A 23,861-nucleotide genomic window follows, 5' to 3' on the forward strand; every position below is an offset into this window, starting at 1 on the left:
GGCTGGCACCTTTGCGGATGCTTCTTCTCCATTTTGGGCGGTCTCGGGCAAGAGATTCCCACAAATCAGTGGCGATGTCACATTTTTTCAGGGAGGCTTTAAGGACATCCTTGTACTGGATGCAAAGGTTCAGCATAACTTCCCTGCTTTTGTACTTAATGCCTCTATTTATGAAGCCCAAGATCCTATATGCTTTACAAACCACACTCTCAATATGTCCTTCCAACTTCAAAGGTTGATACACATGCACCCCCAGCTCCCTCTGTTCCTGGATATTCTTCAGAACTGTGCCATCAAGTATATATTACCTCTCCCGATTCCTTCTGCCAAAATGCATTACCTCACACTTGTCAGTATTAAATTCCATCTGCCACCTCTCTGCCCACGCTGCTAGTCTATATCTTGTTGCAGGCAGTTCATATCATCCTCATTGTTTGCCACACCTCACTGGCAAATTTTGAGATTCTACTCTGTATTCCAAGATCCAGGTCATTTACATACAGCAAAAAAAAAGCAAGTGGTCCCTGCACTGACCACTGTCTACCATCCTTCAGTCTGAAAAACCACCATTTAGTATGACTCACTGTTTTCAGCAAAATTGAATGTAGTGTCCTATACTGTAATGTTCCCTTTAAGTACTGTTAAAATTTCAATGTATTGTGTGTCAAAAAAACACGATATGCCAAATGAGGGATTATTAATTCATCGGTTGGAAACATACATTAAACTTTTACTTGAAAAAATCCTGCAGTTATCTTTTACAAAACTAGCAGCCAAGATGGCCACCGCAATTTGCATCTGAAACACCTTTTCATATTCCGAAGACCCACCTAGAGACAGAGTTCTGGGCAGCATGGACCCAGAACAATGGCTTGTTCTAAGTGATTGCATTACCCAATATTGCTTCTTTAGCACAACATTCAAGACAATCCTAACACCTTGACTGTGAAAAGCAAATCCCCTCCAAGTGTAAATTTTGGCATCCTGGGGCTTGGGGAGCCAATTACGAACCTTGAATATCATTAGAAGGTTCCAGTAAATACACCGAGGCCACCATGTGACCATCTGCCCATCTCTGTGAAAGATGCAAGTTTCCTTGAACAAAGATAGGTGGGCAGTAAGTTAGATTGTGCAGCAGCAGGCAGGCTGTGTACCTTTCTCTCTCTCTCTCTCTGTAGATAACACAAGTTTTAACCCCACCTGCAACTGTGGACAATCAAAACCTACAAATTGCTACAGTCAGAGACCAGGGAAAGAGAGCCACCAACAAGTCTGCCTCCAAGAAAGTCTCGAGTCAAGCAGGCCAGCCACCAAGTGCACGTTGACCAGCCAAGGACTTCAAGAATGCAGCTTCATCCGAAAGACCACCGAATCATCCAACTTCACAGACTGTGTATATCATTTCCATTTATTCTGGACTCTAATCCAACCACAAAATCTACTTTTCCCTCTGTAATCTATATGCGTGTGAGTCTCATGTGAATGTGTAGCGTAAATTTATTATTTTTTCTAGATTGGTTTTAGATTGCTAAGTATAATAAACTCACCTCTTTCTTGATTAAACTCAAGAAAACCTGTCCAATTGGTTCCTTCACGATCACATTAAAGATGAAAGGTAAAACACTTACCGAGGTGGTAAGCACAACCACTGTTTAAAAAAAGGAATAAACCCTGCTGTGGTCAAATAAGCGGAAAGGCAAGAGGGGCGACTGTGACCCCTCCTCATCTGGACGTAATAGAAATTTGGGGGTTAAAGTCCATGATCGCAATCCAAAGACAAATGAGAAATTTGAAGTGGGAAACCAAATTGATCCCTATCAAAATTTTAAAAACTTCAATACTGGTTTTCTTGTGGTTTTTGCTGCTAGTGTACTAACATGTCCACAATCAAGGCCAGTACCTTCCTAAGCCAGTGTGAAGCAACTTGGGATAGGTTAAATGCCCTATCTATTGAAGAATTGAGGAATTAAGCTGGGCAGCTCGGGATTACTCTCCATTCGAAAGCTAGTAAATCTAAAATCCTAAGACACGTGGCCAACCATTTTTCATTTGAACCTGAAGATTCAGAAACAAGGTCAGAGTCAGAAACAGACAGGGTAATGTTAGCAAAAATACAATTAGAACAGAGGAGACTAGAATTAAAATTCCAAGAAAAAGAAAAAACTTTCCACAGAGAGGAAGAGAGTGAGCATCAAGAAAGGGAGAAAGAATGGGGAGAAAAGGATGCAGTGGAAAAAGCAAGAGCTTTCCAAAGGGAGTTAAGGCAGCTAGAACTAACTAGAGGGACACCCAATATCCCAGTGAAAACACGGCTAGCGAGGGAGCATGTCAATAGGTCTGTTGGTGCACAGATACGCGATAAGGAGAATGGGAAGCTCTAGTTTGGTGACTCAAGTGGGGGAATTTGTGCTCATATCTACTGACCTACATATCTACTACAAATTCATGACACTGTCAGAAGTATAACATTAAGAATTTCGGATCAAATTTTGTTTAGGTCTTTTTTTGGACCCAAAGTCAGGGCTTTGCAGACAGCACACACCCAACCAGGAGACCAAAGGCCGACCTCTAACATTTTTTGCGTGAGGTGTCAGGGTCAGTGCCTGTCTTGCCTACAAAGGCAGTTTTCACTTTTGCAGAGGACTTATGTTGGGCCCCTTGCCTCATTGGTAGTGGACCCGGTGGGGCGGGGGGAATCCCAGGGTCCGGAGCAGGAAATGGGGTGGGGGGGGGGAGGGGTGGTGGTAATGATTCCAGGAGTTCTAGAGTTATGAAGCACCTGGTCTCAAAGGAAGGTTTAAAAAAAAAAACTTACCAACAGCGTCCCTGCCCAGCTCAGCACTGCCCAATTTCTGTGAGGGAACCTAAAGCTGGCAGATGTAAGGGGCCCAACATCTGTTTTAGGCAGCCAACAGTGACACCTGAATATGACCCAATCCAATTTCAGGTCAGACGTTTTTCACGAATCATTGGGCACATCATGTTGGTCTAGAAACTGGGCCTAGTTCCAGCTGTTTTGTGCCCATAAATGAAGTCCAATTTCTACCACTATCCATTTCATTAAATCTTACTTATTTATCAAAGTGCGATGTAAATAAAAATATTAGCTTCCTCATTAGAAAGTATCAAGCTCCTGCTACAAGAAAAATATACTTAGAAATCAGTTTAGTGGTAGTAGATTGGTCATAAAAAGAATTTAAATTCAGTCTAAGCTGTTCATGTTCATTTGAATTGGGAAATACTGCATTTTATCTAACCTTTCGCACCATCTGGTGCTCTTTGCTCTGCTGGGTTTTTGGCTTATTGCCCACGGCCATAGGTGCTAAACCTGACGGACAACAACCAGACATTGAGACTATAACAGGAACAATAATGAAAAATTTTCCTTTGGCTCCAAAGTGAAGCCAAAATCTTCAGCAGAATATTTTTCTTACTTTCATTTTAAGCTTGTTAAGGCCTGTTTCTGGCGATTCACTTTGACCTGGGCTGGTGCCATCGATTACCATGACAACCAGTGGGAGAAAGGAACGCTACATTGGAGCCAATGCCAAAAGCCAAGATGCTCACTAAGCAGTGATTTGCAGTCTGGAAGAAGCAATTGTGTTGCCTGGATCACAGGGGAGCCCTAAAGAAGTGATGTGCTGCATGATTCACACTATCACAACTGAGAAACACATCAGCATGCAGAAGCACAAACCTCAGGGAACATGCAGGCGAAGAGCAATTTGGTGACGTGGCTGATGTGGACCAAAACTCTGCTGCACGCATTTTATCCCATGACAAGTCCTGCTTGCCCAACATACCTGTCTTTGCTGGCCTGCACTGGCTCCCTTTCCCCAATGTGGTAAATTTGAAATTCTTGCCCTTGTCTTGAAATTCCTTCATGGCCTTGACCAACTTAATTGCTACAATGTCCTACAGGTCTATATTACCTCCAATGTGAATACTCCATTCGTTTGACTCTGACTTTTTGTGCATTTCCCTCCATTTGCTTCACCATTTACTGGTAGCACTCCACAGTATTGCTATGGAGCCACTGGGAGAACAAATTGCCCGTTTGTCAGTGACCTCCAGCAGTATCATTAAGGCTGCTGTAGGCCCAATTTTTTTGATGAATTTGCCATTCAGGTCCCAAAACAGGCCTTTGGCACCTATTTAACATATTCAAGGAACCTAACACTCATTTTAGCCAGGTACTCCAGACACAGGAATTGCCAGCTGTCAAATTGGGGCGATCAAGCATAGGAGGTTGCAGCTGGGAAATGGTCCACGCAACTCTAATTTTCATCCAAAAATAGGTGCAACACAGACCAACTTCTCCCCACTGTGTTCACCTTCTGCAGTGTGCATGCTTATGTAAATGTCTGCCTGGTTCTGCTAGTAGCCCTCTCAGTGGGTTCAGACCTCACTCTCACCTTGGCTGATACTTTAGTCTAATGCTGAGGGAATGTTGCATTGTCGATGATACTACCTGCTGGCTGGGTTGTTAAACGAAAGCCCTGGCTGCCATGTTGATGGATTAAAAACATGACACGGCCTCTCTCGAACAGCCCAGGGTCTTGGCCAACATTCTTCTGTCAACCAACACCACCAAAACTAGATTATCTGGCCATTAAGTATGGGTGTTTGGAAGTCCTTGCTGTGCATAAATTGACAAGTTTCTCCAGCTAATATGAATTTCTGTAAATAAAAATGTTTCTTGTTGTTATATTCAAGTTGACTTTCTGTCTTTTTCAGTTGCGACCATCTAAGAAATTGAGTTCTCACATCCATGAACAAAGCATTACCATCCATCTGTTGACCTATCATTACGCTAATTTTCAAGCCTCTGTTGCCACGTGCACGCCCAAACCAGCAGGGGATTTGATCAGTTATGATTGTTAAACAAGATGGTGATTGTTATGGACACATGCCTGCAGTTCTCAGTGATGATCTCTGTGACGGTTATGCGAAGAGGGTCAGGAGTTGCACAGAGGTTGTGGCCTTTAGAATTTGGGTACGATAAACATGATCTTTCTGAACACCGAGGAAGTACTCCTCTCATACAGTAACCAGATAAATCTGCAGTTTGGCTCCTGTAAATGGACAGAAGAAACTAGAATTTCTACAGCTTCAACAGAACTGTTTCTTAAATAGACACTGCTATCTGCCTTGATAAATGAACATCACCATGGGCACAATTAGTAGATGAAAGAAAATAAATTGTGGGAGTGAAGCACAATGGTGCAGTAATAAGAGGAGGGCGCCAGTTTGGCTGTGAGCCTGCTCTTTATATTCAAGGAGGCAGGCACTAGTCATATTGTCAGGGAGGACGTTTATACTGTGGTGGAGGAACAGTTATTAGTGGCTCAGGATTGGACTAGGCAAATTTCTTCTGCAGCTGCCAAGGGGACTTGTGATTGGTTCCCCTAATCTGCCCCCAGCAAAAACCACATCACAAAAGCAGGAGGATTGGGACAGTATTGATCATGGACATCATTACAAAATGTAAGGGATTAGCAGCATTTCAGCAATATGTTCTGACACAGCATTTTTAAAATTCAAAAAGCTAAAATGAAGCCCTTTCTTGACAAATACTAACCAACCATTTTAAGCTCCAAACAAATGGCAGTTCAGGAGGCAGGAAAGGTTTTTCTGGTGGCGATCTGTCCCTCTTTTTTTTTTATTCATTCACGGGATATGGGTGTTGCTCCCTGGAGAAGGTGGTGGTGAGCTGACAACTGAGGAGCTTGCTAGTCCATTTCAGAGGTTAGTTAGGAGCCAACCACATAGTCATAGGCCAGAGTGGGTAAGGACTACAAGTTTCCTTCCCTAAAGGACATGAACCAGTTGGGATTTATGACAATCTGATAGCTTCATGGTCACCATTACTGATAGTAGCTTTTAATTCCAGATCTATTTAACGAACTGAATTCTAATTCACAAACTACCAGCTGGTGCTAATAAGAGGAAATCTGTTGGCAGAGTGCTCCGACAACCACGTGCTCGTACTGTTCATCGTTGTGTGCTTTTCAGGCACCGTCAGCTGCAAATGCCAGAAAATCTATCAAGAAAGTGTTGGTGATATGCTTTTAAGATGAAAAATGAAAGTAAAGGATTCACGGCCATTTTTCCTTTGCATTGCACATGTTTTTAGCACTATTTCAGAGCATGGTAGGAGGAAATGCATCTTTTCTTTGAGTTTCCTGAATTTTTTGTGGTACCCTCTTTGTAAACTGGAAGTAAGGGCTTGGTTTGCTAGTTCAGAATAGTTTCTCCCATTAATTTAGGCAGTGGTGTAAATCTTGTGGCTATTGGCTCGGAGGCTTCTATGGAAGTAAATGAACAGGAAAATCAGGCAGGGTGTAAAGTGGGTGACCAACCCAGCACCACCAGTTTTATTTACCCCCATTGAATTTGAAAGTTGCCCCCCATATCTTCTATTAGAAGGGACATATGAACAATGATGGACAGATAAAGACACTCTGGTCCATCCAGCTTGTGCCACCCAATTGCGATACCTACACTTTCCACCCCACCCAAAACCATGCAGTTAATCCTCTTGAGCAGGGAAGGCAGAGAAGAGGGAAGCTCCTTGAATAGGGTTGAGAAGTAAGGAAACAGATCCCATTACAAGAGGTCCTCCCCGGTACTGCTGGGACTGCAAAGGATGCTTGTATTGGGCTTCAAGGGTCTCCTGTTATATTAGTGTATCACTTGACTCTTGAAGATATTTTATAGATTCCAGCTAACATATGTTTTCCATCATAATCATTTTACTGATATTCCATAATGCAATAATATTGAATACTTTGAGTTGGATGGTATAGCAGCAAGGACACAATTTACCTACTTAAAATGAAGTGCTACAAAAATGTTTATAGACTTTCACAGTGCATATTGTGCTACAGCTGTAAAACACAACTTGAATTCTGATAAATCTTTTTCATGAATCTTCAAGCCAATTAGCTGCCAACTCTAATCAATGTTACTGGATCTACATTTGAGGCATTTTAAAAAAGACTGATCTAAATAAAAATGCTTTATTGTTTAGAAAGAATTAACAATTAACTCTTACCAACTTCAGCTGTTATTGTTTCTGCATCAACCTCATTAGCTTTCTTCTTAGCCACTTCAGCCAGTGCCAATTCACCCTTATCCAAAGCCACATAATAAATGTCCTTTAGAATTCAAAACAAAACAGCAAACAGTTCAGTAAATCTCAAATGCATTAGGCTATTTACTATTTTTGGTTTTAATCCACACAGGCAAGACAAATTTTAAAACTGCAGTTTTCTAAATTAGTGCAAATTTATTTATTTTATTTATTTACAGATACAGCACTGAAACAGGCCCTTCGGCCCACCGAGTCTGTGCCGACCATCAACCACCCATTTATACTAATCCTACACTAATTCCATATTCCTACCACATCCCCACCTGTCCCTATATTCTCCTACCACCTACCTATACTAGGGGAAATTTATAATAGCCAATTTACCTATCAACCTGCAAGTCTTTTGGTGGTGGGAGGAAACCAGAGCACCCGGCGAAAACCCACGCAAACACAGGGAGAACTTGCAAACTCCACACAGGCTGTACCCAGAATTGAACCCGGGTCGCTGGAGCTGTGAGGCTGCGGTGCTAACCACTGCGCCGCCCTAGGAAGGAAGGCTCAGAAAAGTCCTATGTGACAGCGTTATTCCAAGTCCTTAATATTACGACTGAGGCGGGAGGAGTGCACTGTTTATTTTAGACCCACTTCTCCACAGGTCACAACATATATTAAAATTTTCCCATTTACCGATACAATCATATTTTCCCCAGAATAAAACACACCAACGAGATTTCTTTAATAAACATCAAAATTATCAGTTTATTATAAAACCAGTCTTAACCAATAATGAAGTAAAACATACACATATAGATTGAAATATTAAAACCCCTTATTTATCTTAGCCCCTCCCTACAAACACACACACATAAATACATACACCAGTTAACCAGAATAATAAGAGCGATTGTTGTTTATAGCACTGTTATAAAGGAAACAAAAAAAGGACACTTAGGTGAAATACCTGTTCTTGGTTTTGGTTTGGCGTCCCAAATGCGTATAGTTGGCTGTCACTGGGATCTTCCTACAACAGTTTTTTCCAGGTGATGTTGAAGATCAGTTTGCAAGAAATGCAGCTACAGAGGCTTCAGATAGGTCTTACAGCAGAAATGTGGCAACAAGGTTTCAGTTCCCACACATTCGATACACAGGGTTTCTTCAAATATAGTTGTAAATAGGAAACGGACACACTGGAAATGCAAGGTTTCTTTTCAAGAGAGAGAGATGAGCTGGGTCTTCTTCGGCAGGCAAAAACCAACTGTCTGTTGTAACAATTCAAACTAAAACTAAAAACATTCCAGAAGTCAAGCCTCCTGACCTCTCTAAATCTTGACCTGTCATTTCTTTGTAAACATCTCCCCAAATCAAAAAGAGCCCCTGCTGGGTGATTATCCATAGACAGGTGCCTTCCAGTTAGACTCGTTTACAAGCCAAGTCCAAGAACCTTCTGGTGACTCTTCAGCATCTCTTCAAGGTTCCAGATGAATCAATGCCCATAATTCAACTAGAAGTCCTTAAAACATATTTTACAAAAAAAACAAGCAATCTCACAACACCTCCACCCTTGGAGAAATTAAACGCCATTTTTAAATGCGTTTCATTACAAAGTGTAAAAAAACAGAAGATGACAAAATTTTAAAACACATTTTCACACTCATCCCCATTCACTTTTTACCTGGAATTAATACAATTCTGCATTGTACCATCTATGCATTCATAGAACTCAAACAAAGTTAGATTCGCTGAAAATAGAGACATGTTGTCGAAGCTTCTCGTCTTGCACTCATCAGGACAATATGCAAGAATAACCAATGTAAGGGAAAACAACAACTTATACTGCATGAGAAGAGAGTGCTGATTGGTTGGCATGTGAACTCTGATTGGTAGAGGCGTCGCCATGGAGGATGCACCAGTTTACGGTGACTGATAGTTAACTGCCAAGCTTCGTTTGAAATTTAAACCAGGCAGGTTGACTCTGATTGGTCAAGGTATTGCCCTGAGGAATGAACCAGCGAAAGGCTGTCACTTATTTTGTTCAGCTGAAACAGGCGCAATGTGTGTACATGTTATTTCTGTCTGCAAAGTACAGGGCCCTGTGTATTAATTTATGTAGCTTCCAGTACACGCAAATGCACCACACTGCAAGCGCTACTGCCAATCTTAAATTGGTTGTCAGCATAATTCTTAGCACACTGTGGATTATTTAGCAAATGTTGTCCAATCGCGGAATCACATTTAATGTTGGATGCTGTGTTTTGAGTTTTGCAAGCACAGGCTGGTTGGGTACGGCCTGTACCTTGCCCGTTGCGAACAGCAGAAGGGACATGTTGTTTGATGCGATCCGCCAGTCTTTGGGATGTACGGCCTATATACCTAGCATCACACTGGCATTGACATTCATATATCACATTATTCATTTGCATGATAGGCAGGATGTCATTTTGGTTTGACGGCAGAATCCTGTTAGTGGTGAACACCACATGTGTTGCTACTGCATAGTAGCAGTGTGAAACAACTAACTTTACCTGTTGCTCAAATTTTTTGGGATACATTACCTTTCCAGGGTGATTTGAGGTAGACTGGGCACTTTTCAGGGCCGAAAATGTGTATTGTCCTGATGAGTGCAAGTCGAAAAGCTTTGACAACATGTCGCTATTTTCAGCAATTCTCAAGTTCTGTACTACCAAACGACCAGAAGTGGAGGATAATTGTGATGACAGTTTTTACTTAATGTTACGAGATTGCTTCTTTATTTTTGTAAAATATGTTTTAAGGACTTCTATTTGAATTATGGACATTGATTCATCTGGAATCTTGAAGTGATGCTGAGCTTAAACAAAGTCACTAGAAGGTTCCTGGACATGGCTTGTAAATGAATGTTACTGTCTTGTTGCCACATTTCTGCTGTAAGACCTATCTGAAGCCTCTGTAGCTGCATTTCTTGGAAAGTCTACCCAAACTGAACTTCAACATCACCTGGAAAAAACTGTTCTAGGAAGATCCCAGTGACAGCCATCTATATGCATTTGGGACGCCAAACCAAAACCAAGGACAAGTTTTTTTTTTGTTTTCTTTGTATCAGTGCTATAAACAACAATTCCTCTTATTTTTCCGGTTAACTGGTGTGTGTGTGTGTGTGTGTGTGTGCGTGTGTGCGTGTGTGCGTGTGTGCGTGTGAGTGAGTGAGTGAGTGAGTGAGTGAGTGAGTGAGTGAGTGAGTGAGTGAGTGAGTGAGTGAGTGAGGTGAGTGAGTGAGTGTGAGTGAGTGAGTGTGTCTAAAATAAATAAGGGGCTTTAATATTTCAATCTATGTGTGTATGTTTTACTTCATTATTGGTTAAGACTGGTTTTATAATAAACCGATAATTTTGTTGTTTATTAAAGAAATCTCGTTGGTGCGTTTTATTCTGGGAAAATAGAGTCTATGATTGACCATATCAGTTAAGTGGGGAAATTTAAATATATGTTGTGACCTGTGGAGAAGTGGAACTAGAATAAACAGTGCACTCCTCCCACCTCGGTCGTACCATATAATTGGGCGCTTTGTGCGGGATAAACCCAACGCCGACGATGTACAATTGTAAGTGGGGTAATAATAATTGAAAAATTTAAAATAAAAGAACCCAGGTTTCTTGTGTAATAGAGTAAAGTCTACACCACTGGAATGTCTTTAAAGCTGCTGTGACTTTTCTGGGGATGGAGGATGTAACCCCGAGTGATTTGCAGAACTTAACCAAGGTTAAGCTAATAGCATTGGCAGCAAAATTGGGGTTAGAGTTAAAAACAGGAGCTAAGAAAGCAGACATAATTGGAGTAATAGCACAACGTTTACAACTGGAAGCAGAAAAAAGCAAACATGAGGGTAGTGCAGTTAAATCAGCTAAAATGCAGTTACAGACGAGGTAGCTTGACAAGGAAAAAGAAATAGAAATAAGAAAACTTGAACTAGAAAAAGAATCGACAATAAAAAAAACGAACTAGAATTGCAAAGAGAAAGAGAAGGAAGGGAATTTGAAGTTAAAAAGCTGGAACTAAGAGAACAGGGTGGTCTTGACTCCAGTGAAGATTCTGGTGAGGTCACAGCCAAGGAGGTCAAATTAAAACACAAATCACACGGGCTGAATCTCTCATGCCTACTAGTGGCTAGGTTTAAAGTGACATGGCGGATGCTGAGCAGCAGACCTCCAGCCTATCCTTTTAGTTTAAAGGTAGATGATAAAGGAGAACTCCCAGAAAGAAAAGTGAATAAATCACCAAAAACAAATAGCAATTAAGGTGCAAATATCCCTTTCAAATTGTGGTGTGTTGTTGCTGTTGCGATACCAACAGCAAGCTGCTTTACTTTCCAAGTGGGAAGCCATCAGGACAGCTTTGAGTGCAACTAGTTACAATGACAAAAATACTTTATACTTTGTTGAATGATATTTTAAAAAATAACGACAGAACAATTGACACAGATTGCACGGCCTTCTCTTTGAACCGAGGAATCATTCCTCGAGATACCCAAGAGAACTTTATAATATTGTAGAATTAACAGTAAAATATTTTCTAGAATTGCAGAAAAACATATAGAATGTCTTTGTTATGTAACAGCAGACACTGGCACAGATTCCCCACCCCCCTGCCAAACATGGCCTTTTCTTTTCATGCTTTTATATACAATCAAAGCTTCTGCACAGAAGATACATGCTGTGAGACTTAGGAAAGTGCTATCAGCTTTGTCCATCCAACCTGACTGTGGCATTGTAGTGCAAGATCTCTGGAAACAAGGACCGCATACTGGGTTTCACACTAGACTTTCTGCACAGGTTAATTTTACTTCTGTAGCTAATTAAATGGGAGGACCAAAAAAAGGGTTAAGTGTCAAAGCCTTTGAGTTTGTACTTTAGCTTTCTTGTTTGAAAAGTACCTGCAGAGACTTTTATCATTTGCTAGGCTGACATATTGAAAGCGTTCAGTTTCCAAAGCACGCTCCACCCCATATTTTGGTTGCTGCAGCTGTACCTCTTCAGGGAGTGAACTAGCAATATTGTCTGTCAGACTGAAAAGTGTCATCTACATGCATCATGCACAAAAAAGATAAAAGTCCACATGTCTGAACTGTGATCAGCAAAATACATGGCCATGGTGAGAAATTGTCAATAAGTCAAAAGGACAAGGAAGAACTATTGACCAATTTCATAAAGACTCGGTGTACATAAGTGTGTTTGCCCTGTAGCCTGTCTGACACCAATCTGCTTTAAAAAACACAAATGCTAACAATAGCACCAGACCTGGAACTAGCAGGTGACACAGAAATTTACAGGAAATGACTCACCATGAACAGGTCTCGTGAACATATATCTACCGCTAACAGAAAAGCCTTTTCAAACCTCTGGTACCTGTCAAAATAGAGCAAACTATTAAAAATGCTAACTGTGTAGAATTTCATCAACATGCAAAAGAGTGAGGTATCTCAAGTTAGTTTCATGACACAGTGATCGACAGAATAATCTAACATTTAAAAGTATAGATAGTTCCTGTACTGTCGCATTTAGGGCGGCACAGTGGTGCAGTGGTTAGCACTGCAGCCTCACAGCTCCAGGGACCCGGGTTCGATTCTGGGTACTGCCTGTGTGGAGTTTGCAAGTTCTCCCTGTGTCTGCGTGGGTTTTCTCCGGGTGCTCCGGTTTCCTCCCACAAGCCAAAAGACTTGCAGGTTGGTAGGTAAATTGGCCATTATAAATTGTCACTAGTATAGGTGGGTGGTAGGGAAATATAGGGACAGGTGGGGATGTTTGGTAGGAATATGGGATTAGTGTAGGATTAGTATAAATGGGTGGCTGATGGTCGGCACAGACTCGGTGGGCCGAAGGGCCTGTTTCAGTGCTGCATCTCTAATCTAATCTAATCTAATTGCACACAGTAGTACTCTCAAGCTGCCCTGTTGTTGTGGAAGCAGGAAGGTACCGTGGAGATGCTGGAAGTTGAAGGAGTAGATGCATAGTGATAAACATGTACAACTTGCAAGCCAACCTTGGCGCCTGCAAGTGTATGTTTCATGCAGCTAACATGAACAATCATGCAGCTAGGTTGTTTTACAAAGACTTGAGATATTATGGCCTTGGAAGATGTAAGTATGGCAAGATTTTGAACTGTATGTTGCATCTTGAAAGTGTACCCAATGAGGTGTGGATATGCAATGAAAGCACTGTTATATGATGCTTGCATGGGTGAGCTGTAAAAGTGGAACAGACTGACAGTCAAAACTTTATGCTATACAATCTTGGGCTGTTTTTGAAAAATATGCTAATATTGCACAGTCTTTCCTTGTGAGATTTCTTTAATTGTGTCGTTTGCTGCTGCATCTGTTCCTAGAACCTGCGGGTCATGTACGTAGTGCTGAGCTTGATTACCATTAGCTGCCTGGATGGTACAATGCTGTTCTCTGGGGAGGATGTCCTGAAGTGTCAAAGAGGGCAAATCTCCCTGCACTCACCTCATGTGCCTGCACATCCAGTTGTCATCCATTAAACAGGTGCTGTATTATTCCGTCACTTCCCCAAAGAATGTGTCATGTGACTCCACATTAGTCTTCCTTTCACTTTATTAATGCCTGACATTTATCCCTCCCACTGCCTTGGCTAAGGCTGGCATTATCTAAAGTTCATATGGAAACTTGATAAAGGCTGGAATATTACTTCTCTTCATACATAGCCACTTACCTTTAAGAGCGCACATCCCTTTAATTGGACTTGATGGCCACATTTTCCACTTTCCCCATTAAGCTTGTTCCCTACACAGGGCTAAACTGCACAGGCAGCTATGAATAATTATTCAAACAAGTTGACAGGATGAAATTAGGGTCAGTTAGTTCATGCAGTACAGGCTAGCTTTGCTCTAGTGATGTGGCACAAAAGCCTCAAAGACATCAGTAATGGAGAATCTCTCCTTTAATTTTTTTAAGATTGTGTTCTACAGTCATCATAAATGAAATAAACAAACTGGACAAAAATAACATAATTCACAAGTTTGACCAGGAGTTTCTAAGTTGGGAACAAATGAATTCCTATGTACAAGCTTAACAAACACATCCTAGAATTGGATCTTCTACTAAAGCTCACTGCACCTCTGACACAACTGGTTTGGTACAAACTAAAACTCACCTTTATTTTAAGTGTTAAAATGTTGTGATCTTCCACTGTACCCACATTATAAAGGTGAAATCTGCCCCTTGCGTTTTCTACTCTATAGTATTTATGAAAATAACAAGCAAAAACAGGTACAAAATTAACAAGAATATTAGTATTCTTCACCTGAGTAGATGGTGAAAAAAGCGCCTGGCATATCGGCTGATCGGATCCCTGTATTCTAACACAGTTGTATCAGATAAGGGTCTTGCAGGGACATAAAATGTTCCAAGACTTGCTTCAAGTTGTGCTGCAGAGTTAAAGCATCATTTTTAAAAGAAACTTGCAACAAAACCATCAAAATTACTGCAGTAAATTTGTGCTTAAAACTTATCAACCCATATACACCTTCCTTGGTGACTTATTTCAGACATCTTTTTACACTTTGTGTGAAATGGAAATCAAGGCTGACTCAGGCCACACACCAAATGCATTGTTACTTCTAAAAGAGAGGTAACAACTGATCCCTATGCAGAATCTCTGGCCATCTTTACTATATTTTCATCACAATGGCAGCTAGTGATAAAAGGCACAACAATTATAGCTTCTTCAATTTTAGTTGGAGTTAAAATAAACTATCTAGGAGTTAAGTGTGAGCCTGATGAGCCTTATAAAAGTGACATGAATAAACTATGTAAATATTTGAGTTATTTAACTAAACTGCAACTTTTTCAATTCTCTTGCCTGTTTCCTTAGGTTTAAATGATGTTCTTTGCTGAACACTCATCTGAAGAGAATCCATCATATTATATTAAATGATGTTCAAAATGGAAACTGATTTGCTACCAATTTACTGGGTTGGGGGTCAACTGTGCCTCAGTGGGTAGCACTCTCAGCTCGAGTCAGAAGGTTGTGGGTTTAAGTCCCACTCCAGGACTTGAGCACAAAAATCAAGGCTGACACTCCAGTGTAGTACTGAGGGAGTGCTGCACTGTTGCAGGTGCCAAATTTCATATGAGATGTCAAACCGAGGCCCCATCTGCCCTCTCAGATGAACGTAAAAGAACTCATAGCACTATTGCAAAGAAGCAGCAGGAGTTATCCCTGGTGTTCTGGCCAATAGTTAACTACATTCAACATGACATCTGACTAAAAACACTAAAAATAAAACCTAAAAACCCTCCAAAAATCCAGCTGTTGTGAGAGAAGTTTCGAAAACTAGGAGGTCACCTGTGAGCAAGCGAAGAGGGGAAACCAATAATGTAAAATCTGAGGTAGGGGGAGAGGGGAAACTGAGAGGGGAGAACAAAGTGATGGGGAGAGGGGGAGTGGAATCCACAGATGGGGAGAGGGGAAATTCCAGGATTTTGTATTCCATCTTTTTAAAAATGTATCCCTTTGCTTTTAAATGATGGTGTGGTTTGCCTTACTAGTCACATGTGGTCAGTTCAAGAATCTTCCTTCCCCCTTGGTTTTTCCCTGTGGGAATCCTCAGTCTCCATCCCTGTTAACCGAAAGTAAGCCCCCTAGGTTTCACTTATTCATTTACTGGTTGCTCCTCTTTGGCAGTGATTTGATTTTTTTTTGATTTAGAGATACAGCACTGAAACAGGCCCTTCGGCCCACCGAGTCTGTGCCGACCATTAACCACCCATTTATACTAATCCTACACTTATCCCATATTCCTACCACATCCTCACCTGTCCCTATATTCCCCTACCACCTATCTATACTAGGGGCAATTTATAATGGCCAATTTACCTATCAACCTGCAAGTCTTTTGGCTGTGGGAGGAAACCGGAGCACCCGGAGGAAACCCACGCAGACACAGGGAGAACTTGCAAACTCCACACAGGCAGTACCCAGAATTGAACCCGGGTCGCTGGAGCTGTGAGGCTACGGTGCTAACCACTGCGCCACTGTGCCGCTCCCATTCTCCAAGTTGTTGCCGCTGCTCCTGGCTCTGCAGAAAATACTGATCCCCATGTCCAACCAATTGCTCAGTCTCCCTTTCAGCCCCGCCTCTAGTCCAATTCCCCCAGGCCCCAGGATCCCCCTCTCCCCCTAAGATGCCATTTCGCAGTCTCCCTCTACCTTGGACCCCAACCACCCCTCCCCCCACATTCCTCAAATACCATTCTTCAGGCTGCTTCTCTTTCCAAATTCCACCCACCCCCAATCCAGATTCCTCAACTCTCTCCTCTCACCTGATCTCTATTGTTCCAACACACCAGTTGGTCTGGCACTCTGCAACAGTGAGGGTGACAGGAACAGAAATTTAAACAGATCTCCCAGGCCATGAGCAGCAATACTCAGGAGACCCAGGCCCCAATCTGGGAGGGTTGGTCAACCCTACCTGGTCCAACAACTTGAAAGAGGTCAACAGATACTGCATGCCCGCATGCAGCAAGACCTGGACAACATTCAGGCCTGGGCTGATAAGTAGCAAGTAACATTCGTGCCACACAAGTGCCAATGACTGTCTCCAATTAGAGAGAATCTAACCATCTCCCCCCTTGATGTTTAATGACATTGCCATCGCAGAATCCCCCACTATCACCATCCTGGGGGTTACCATTGATCAGAAACTTAACTGGACCAGCTATATAAATACTGTGGCTACAACAGCAGATCAGAGGCTGGGAATTCTGCAGTGAGTAACTCACCTCCTGACTCTCCAAAGCCTGTCCACCATCTACAAGGCACAAGTCAGGAGTGTGATGGAATACTCTCCATTTGCCAGGATGGGTGCAGCTCCAACAACACTCAAGATGCTCGACACCATCCAGGACACAGCAGCCCGCTTGATTGGCACCCCATCAACAAACATTCACTCCCTCCACCACTGATGCACAGTGGCAGCAGTGTGTACCATCTACAAGATGCACTGCAGCAACACACCATGGCTCCTTAGACAGCACCTTCCAAACCCACGACCTTTACCACCTAGAAGGACAAGGGCAGCAGATGCATGGCATCATCACCACCTGCAAGTTCCTCTCCAAGTCACACATCATCCTGACTTGGAACTATATCGCTGTTCCTCCACTGTCACTGGGTCAAAATCCTGGCACTCCCTTCCGAACAACACCTACCCCACATGGACTGCAGCGGTTCAAGAAGGCAGCTCACCACCATCTTCTCAAGGGCAATTAGGGATGGGCAATAAATGCTGGCCTAGCCAGCGATGCCCACATCCCATGAACAAAAAAAAGCAAAAATAGCTGTGGTCCTAGCACTGACCCTTGGGGAACACCACTGTCCACCATCCTTCGATCTGAAAAACAACCATTTACCACGAATTGCTATTTTCTGTCCTTGAGCCAATTTATTAATCCAATTGGACACTGGCCCTCCGATTCCATGAGCCTCAATTTTGTTAACCAGCGCTTTCTTAAAATCCATATATAGACAACATCCATCGCATTCCCTTCATCAGCCTTCTTTGTTACTTCATCAAAAATCAACTGGATTAGTCAAGCATGATCTGCCTTTTACAAATCCCTGCTTGCTATCTTTAATTAATTCAAATCTCTCCAAGTGCCTGTTGATTTTTTCCCCTGATTATTGCTTCTAAAACCTTACCCACCACTGATGTTAAACAAGCCCGTAATGGCTAGACTGTCTGTACATCTTTTCTTGAATAAGGGCGTCACATTTGCCACTCTCCAATCCTCTGGCACCTCCCCTATATCTGGGGAAGATTGGAAAATTATGGCAAGCCCTTCCGCCATCTCCATCCCCACTTCTTTTAGCAACCTGGGATGCACAGCCAGCCTTTCCATTACCTCTTCACTCTCAATTTTTACCTTATCCATTGCCTCGACTCTCTCCACTTCTACTGATACTTTGTCAGATCCCTCTTCCTTAGTAAACACTGATACAAAGTACTCATTAAGTATATTAGCTTTGCTCTGTGCCTCAAAGCATCTATTGCCTTCTTAGTCCCCACTCTACCTCTTACTAGAGGCCTGCTACCTGACCCGAACCCGACGGGACCCGAAGACAGGTGTCGGGTTCGGGTCGGATGGGGCCCATCTTCTGGGGCCGGCTTTCGGGCTCGGGTCGGGCTGAGTCCAGATCGAGTTGGGTCGGGTCCGGCCGGACACGCATGGTAAGCGGTCTGCCGGTTAAGTATTAAAGCTAAAAAAAAAAAAAACTTACCTGAGCTGGGAGTCCGGGACGAAACTGAGTCTGTGCAGTGAGCAAGTGACGTCACTATGACGTCATCGTGCATGCTCTGCAGCTTCTTGCAGGTTCGGTGTCAGGAAGGTAAGTAAAGGGATGGTCGAGTCGGGCTCGGGTTGGGCCGAGTAGTGGCGGGTTCAGGTCGCGTTGGGCTCGGGGCAAAACCGGAGGGACTCGGGCCGGGTCAGGCTCGGGCCTGCTGTGGTTCGGTCAAGTCCGAGTCGGGTTCTTTTTCCCGACCTAAAGCAGGCCTCTACCTCTTACTACCCGCTTACTAGTTACATGTCAGTGGAAGATTTTTGTGTTCCCTTTTATGTTGACTGCCATTCTATTCTCATATTCTCTCTTTGCCAGTCTTATTTTCGTCTTCACCTCCCCTCTCAACTTAATGTATTGTATTGTTGAACATAAAATTAATCACATGGTAACATTCGCACATCTGAATTAAGACGGTTGTGGATTCAAACCTGCTGCAGGACTTGAACACATAATTTAGACTGAGACACCAGCTTAGTAGAGAGAGAGTGTTGTATTGTTGGAGGTTCCCCAACTCCCTCATGTCAGACACTAAACCACAGCCCATTTTGCCTGTTGTGGTGGTCCAGATATTAGAACTTCCAAGTTTTGTGAAATATACTTACCTGAATGTGGAGTCAGGAAGAGCTGCAGTCCACGTCTGTCTCCAGTGCACATCTCAAGACTGTTGTCAGCTTCCACTCCTCCCCCTCACCAACACCCCACCCCCAACTGCCGACTCCCTCCCCTCCTGTGAGGGTCTATAAATGCATCTCCAGTAGCCTGCTTTAAGCAACAATTGGGCAACACCCTTTGCAGGTATGTGGGACCTACATTGGCCTCCGGTCCACCAATGCCTCGATTTTAAAATTCTCCCATCCGCACGTTCAAATCCCTTCATGACCACACTCCTCCCTATCGCTGTAAACTGTTACAGCCTTACAATCCTCCAAGAACCTGTGTATCCCCAGACTTCCTTCACTCCACCACTAGCGGCTGTACCTTCAGCCGTCTAGGCGCCAAGTTCCAGAATTCCTTCCCTAAACATCTCTGCTCCTCCAGCTTTCTATCCTCTTTTAAGACGTTCCTTAAAATCTATCTGTTTGACTAAGCTTTTGGTTACCTATCCTAATATCTCCTGTGGCTCTGTCAACTTTCTATTTGTTAACACTCCTGTGAGGTGCTTTAGGAAGTTTTACTACATTAGAATCATAGAAGGTTTACGGCACAGAAAGAAGCCACGGCTCATCGTGTCTGTGCCTGCTATATAAAGGTACTATATAAAAACAAGTTATTATTGTTACTGAGCTCACGTCACATGAATCCACTGGCATAGAGGAGTTTCAAGATGACACTAAAAATTAAGAGACCCCTATTCAACATGCATAAAACCCTTGCAGTACGCAAAGAGAAACTGAAGAACTGCATTAAACAACAACAACTTGCATTTATATAGCCCCTTTAATGTAATAAAACATTCTAAGGTGCTTCACAGGAGCATTCTGGAACAAAATACAACACTGAGCTACACAAGGAGATTTTAGGTCAGATGTCCAAAAGTTTGGTCAAAAAGGTAGGTTTTAAGCAGTGTCTTAACAGTGGAAAGCAAGGTAGAGAAGTGGAGAGATGTAGAGAGGGTAATCTAGAGCATAGGGCCTAGGCAACTGAAGGCACGGCCACAGTGGTGGAACGATTAAAATCGGGGATCTCAAGAGGCCAGAATTAGAGAAGTGCAGATATCTTGGCGGGTTGTGGGGCTGCAGGATATTATAGAGAAGAGGGAGGAAGGCCATGGAGGGATTTGAAAACAAGAAAGAGAATTTAAAGTCAAGACATTGCTTGACCGGGAGCCAGTGTAGGTCAGTGGACACAGGACTGATAGGGGAATGAGACTTGGTGCGAGTTGACATTGGCAGCTGGATTTTGGATGACCTCCGTTTTTCGGAGGGTAGAATGTAGCAGATCAGCTCGGAGTGCATTTGGAATAATCAAATCTAGAGACAACAAAGGCATGAATGAAGCCTTCAGCAACAGATGAGCTGAGACAGTGGCAAAGTCAGGCAATGCTACAGAGGTGGAAATAGGCAGTCTTAGCGATAATGTGGATATGAGGTCGGAAGCTCATTTCGGGGTCAAATGTGACACCAAGGTTGCAAACAGACTGGTTTAATCTAAAACTGTTGCCAGGGAGAGGGATGGAGTCAGTGGGCAGGGAACAGAGCTTGGAGCAGGGACCAAAAAACAATGGCTACTGTCTTCCCAATATTTAATTGGAGGAAATTTCTGCTCATCCAGTACTGGTTGTCAGATAAGCAGTCCGATAATTTAACAACAGTGCAGGAGTCGAGAGAGGCGGTGGTGAGGTAGAGTTGAGTGTCATCAGCGTACATGTGAAAACTAACGCTGTGCTTTTAGACGATGTCACCGAGGGGCAGCATGTAGATGGGAAATAGGAGGGGACCGACGATAGATCCTTGTGGGACACCAGAGGTAACGGTGCAGGAGTGGGAAGAGAAGACATTGCAAGTGATTCTCTGGCTACGATTAGATAGATAGGAATGGAACAGGATGAGAGCAGTCCCACCCAGCTGGACAACAGTGGAGAGACGTTGGAAGAGAATGGTGTTGTCAACTATGTCAAAGGCGGCAGACAAGTCGAGAAGGAGGAGGAGGGTAAGTTTACCTTTGTCACAGTCACAAAGGATGTCATTTGTGACTTTGATAAGAGCTGTTTCAGTACTGTGGCAGGGGTGGAAACCTGATTGGAGGGAATTTAACATGGAGTTCTGGGAAAGATGGGAATGGATTTGGGAGGCGACAACACGTTCAAGGACTTGGACAGGAAAGAAAGGGTGGAGATGGGACAGTAGTTTGCAAGGACAGTGGGGTCAAGGGTTTTTTTTTGAGGAGATGGGTAATGATGGTAGATTTAAAGGAGAGAGGGACAACACCTGAAGAGACAGAACCATTTACAATATCAACTAACATGGGGACCAAGAGGGGGAGTTGGGTGGTCAGCAGTTTAGTGGGAATAGGATCAAGGGAGCAGGAAGTGGTCTCATGGACAAGATGAGCTCAGAGACAGGAGAGAAACTAGATAAAGATGCGAGTTCAGGGCTAGGGCGGAGGGAGCATTAAAAAAAGTCTGGCCACATGGGCTAGTGAAAGGGAGGGACATGGCAGAGGCAGCTGATTGGATGGTCTTGATCTTAGTGATAAATAAGTCCATGAGCTCCTCACACTTATTGTTGGAGGTGAGGATGGAGGGACAGGGGAGAGGGGTTTAAGAAGATGGTATGCAGTAGAAAAAAGCCAGGGGGTTATCTTTGCATTCCATGATGAACCTGGGATAGTGAACAGTTTTAGCAGACAAGGGCAAGGCCCGCTAACAACTGGAGAATACTGCACTTAATTTAGTATTTGATTCATATCTCACATTCTCTTTCTGGTGTAAGCTTCTGTTTAAGGAGGTGATCCACAACGGCAATGAGGCAAGTGTAGCACTGCGGGCCCACAGTGTTCCAGTTCATGCCACACAAGATATTAATGGCCTCATCGATTTGCTCATAACGAATATATTGGCGGATGAGTTCAGTGGGACCCAGCTGTCCTCTCAATATGGCACCTATCATAAGAAGAAAATGCACTACTGAAGTAAGACAATTTACAGGACAATTATGATTAATTACAAATGCCTCAGCCTGATGTTAATTTGAGCGAAACCACTGAATTAAATACTGTAGGTCCAGGCAATTATGTCAGTCTCAGTCTAACAACTAGGTCACTAACATAAGGGGTTAATTATTTAGGAGTCGATTGATGCTGAGAATTTATTTGATCTTAGTAACAAGGAGTACTAATCAGAATGCTGCTTAACCTTGTAACTATGGCAGAAGAGCAGGACTCACTGGCACATCATTTCTAGTCACACAAGTCTTGTGACTTGTAACAATGCAATATTGTTAGGAAAAAAAGTTCAGTCATTACATTTTTGGAATGTTTGAGGTAATCAGGTACCAGGAATCACAAAAAGTGAGAGACGTTAATTGTAGATGTCAATACTCTTCCATCTGGGTGCTTGACCTCTTGTGGGTGGTGAGCTTCCAAATGACCTACACAGGAGAATGAAGTGACAGACAACTCATTGCCTAATTGATTTAAGAACAGTGCCCAGGGAAGCAGTCCAATTAAAATTACAAGCTGGCAATTAGCAGCTCGAACTCTAAATCCCTTCTCAGAGCCTGCTGGCAATAAAAGTGAAATGAAATGTGCTTGCAATATGAAGTAAAATCTAGATTTCTGGGAAACAGGCATGAGCCAAACCACTAGGGAGAGCAAAAAATGCTACGCAGGCTCCTAGAGAAAGCAGTATGCCTCACAGGTAACCAGGTGATTTATCATTTTTGTAATGGGCAGCATCTAGAAATGGATCAAACATGCAACTGTAATTAATGGAGTGCTTCAGAACACAATGCAGCTGCCCACAACAGCCTTTGGCAATGTAGAAATGGAAGACTGTGATAAAAAAAGTTAACTATTTTCAAGATGAGTTTAAAAGAAGTAATGAAAGATAGCAGTGCAGCACATCTACAGGCCAGTAACTGGACTTGGAATAAATTGCTTCCGAGCTCACTTTGAGTTTGCAGGATCAAATCATACCGGCACCGCAAAAAGTAGATCCAAGTTAGTTGGAACTCATTCCTATTGTGAAATCCTGATGTCATAATGTGTGCGCATAAAACTACTTCATTAATTCTGGAATTATTAAAAATAGTTTAAACATTATATTCAGGAGGGACAACCAACTGAGCAATGATTTTAGACATGGTGATCATTTTTTCCTCCCTAGCCCTGCTCAATTTTGCTCTTTGGGACATGAATTGCAGAAGTCCATGCTTACACTGCGGTCTGTATGCTACAGTTAGGCTGTTAGATCACCACATGCTGGGGATTTAACTATTGAGTTTGTAGATCGATTCAATCTGACATCAACTTGTTTGTATATTAAGTCTCCAGGCTCTACCACAATGGGGTTCCACATATCAATAAGAAGTTGTGGGTCTGCAGTACAAATCTCCATGCAATAAATTCACACACTGAGCAAGGAATAGAAATTACAGTACAGAAACAAGCCATTCACCCTAAAAAGTTCCATCAATATTTACTCCTACAGCAAATAATCCTAATCACATTACCCATCTTGTTCCGATATCCTTCATCGACCTTTCCAACCTCAGTTGATACTGTACCTGCTTAAGCCTGGAGGTGACTTTCACAGCTCTCTGGAGTTGTGGATTGCTCTAGCAAAGACTCAGCATGAACATCATGGATCAAATGGCTTGAAAGTTCTATGGTTTTTTGGATTGCACACATTCTTGACTGACCGACTGCTCATGACAAAGACCCCAATCAAGATATATAATTCTGATTGTGGTGGGAGCAACGCACTGTCAAAT

At 42.7% G+C, this 23,861-nt stretch overlaps 1 protein-coding gene across 7 annotated transcripts in view; it reads right to left on the reverse strand.

Annotated features, from left to right (window-relative positions):
- The window catches only part of wdpcp (WD repeat containing planar cell polarity effector), a 173,408-nt gene that overhangs the window by 64,524 nt on the left and 85,023 nt on the right, over window positions 1-23,861 (reverse strand). For all 7 annotated transcript variants that reach the window (XM_068044232.1, XM_068044233.1, XM_068044230.1 and 4 more), the window contains 4 exons: window positions 21,842-22,030; window positions 14,389-14,512; window positions 12,411-12,474; window positions 7,058-7,160 (listed from right to left, as the gene is read on the reverse strand). In XM_068044232.1, the coding sequence (XP_067900333.1) occupies window positions 7,058-7,160; window positions 12,411-12,474; window positions 14,389-14,512; window positions 21,842-22,030 (480 nt within the window). The remainder of the gene's footprint in view (window positions 1-7,057; window positions 7,161-12,410; window positions 12,475-14,388; window positions 14,513-21,841; window positions 22,031-23,861) is intronic.

This window comes from Heterodontus francisci, chromosome 13 (assembly GCF_036365525.1).
Source record: "Heterodontus francisci isolate sHetFra1 chromosome 13, sHetFra1.hap1, whole genome shotgun sequence".
NCBI classification, from domain to species: domain Eukaryota; kingdom Metazoa; phylum Chordata; class Chondrichthyes; order Heterodontiformes; family Heterodontidae; genus Heterodontus; species Heterodontus francisci.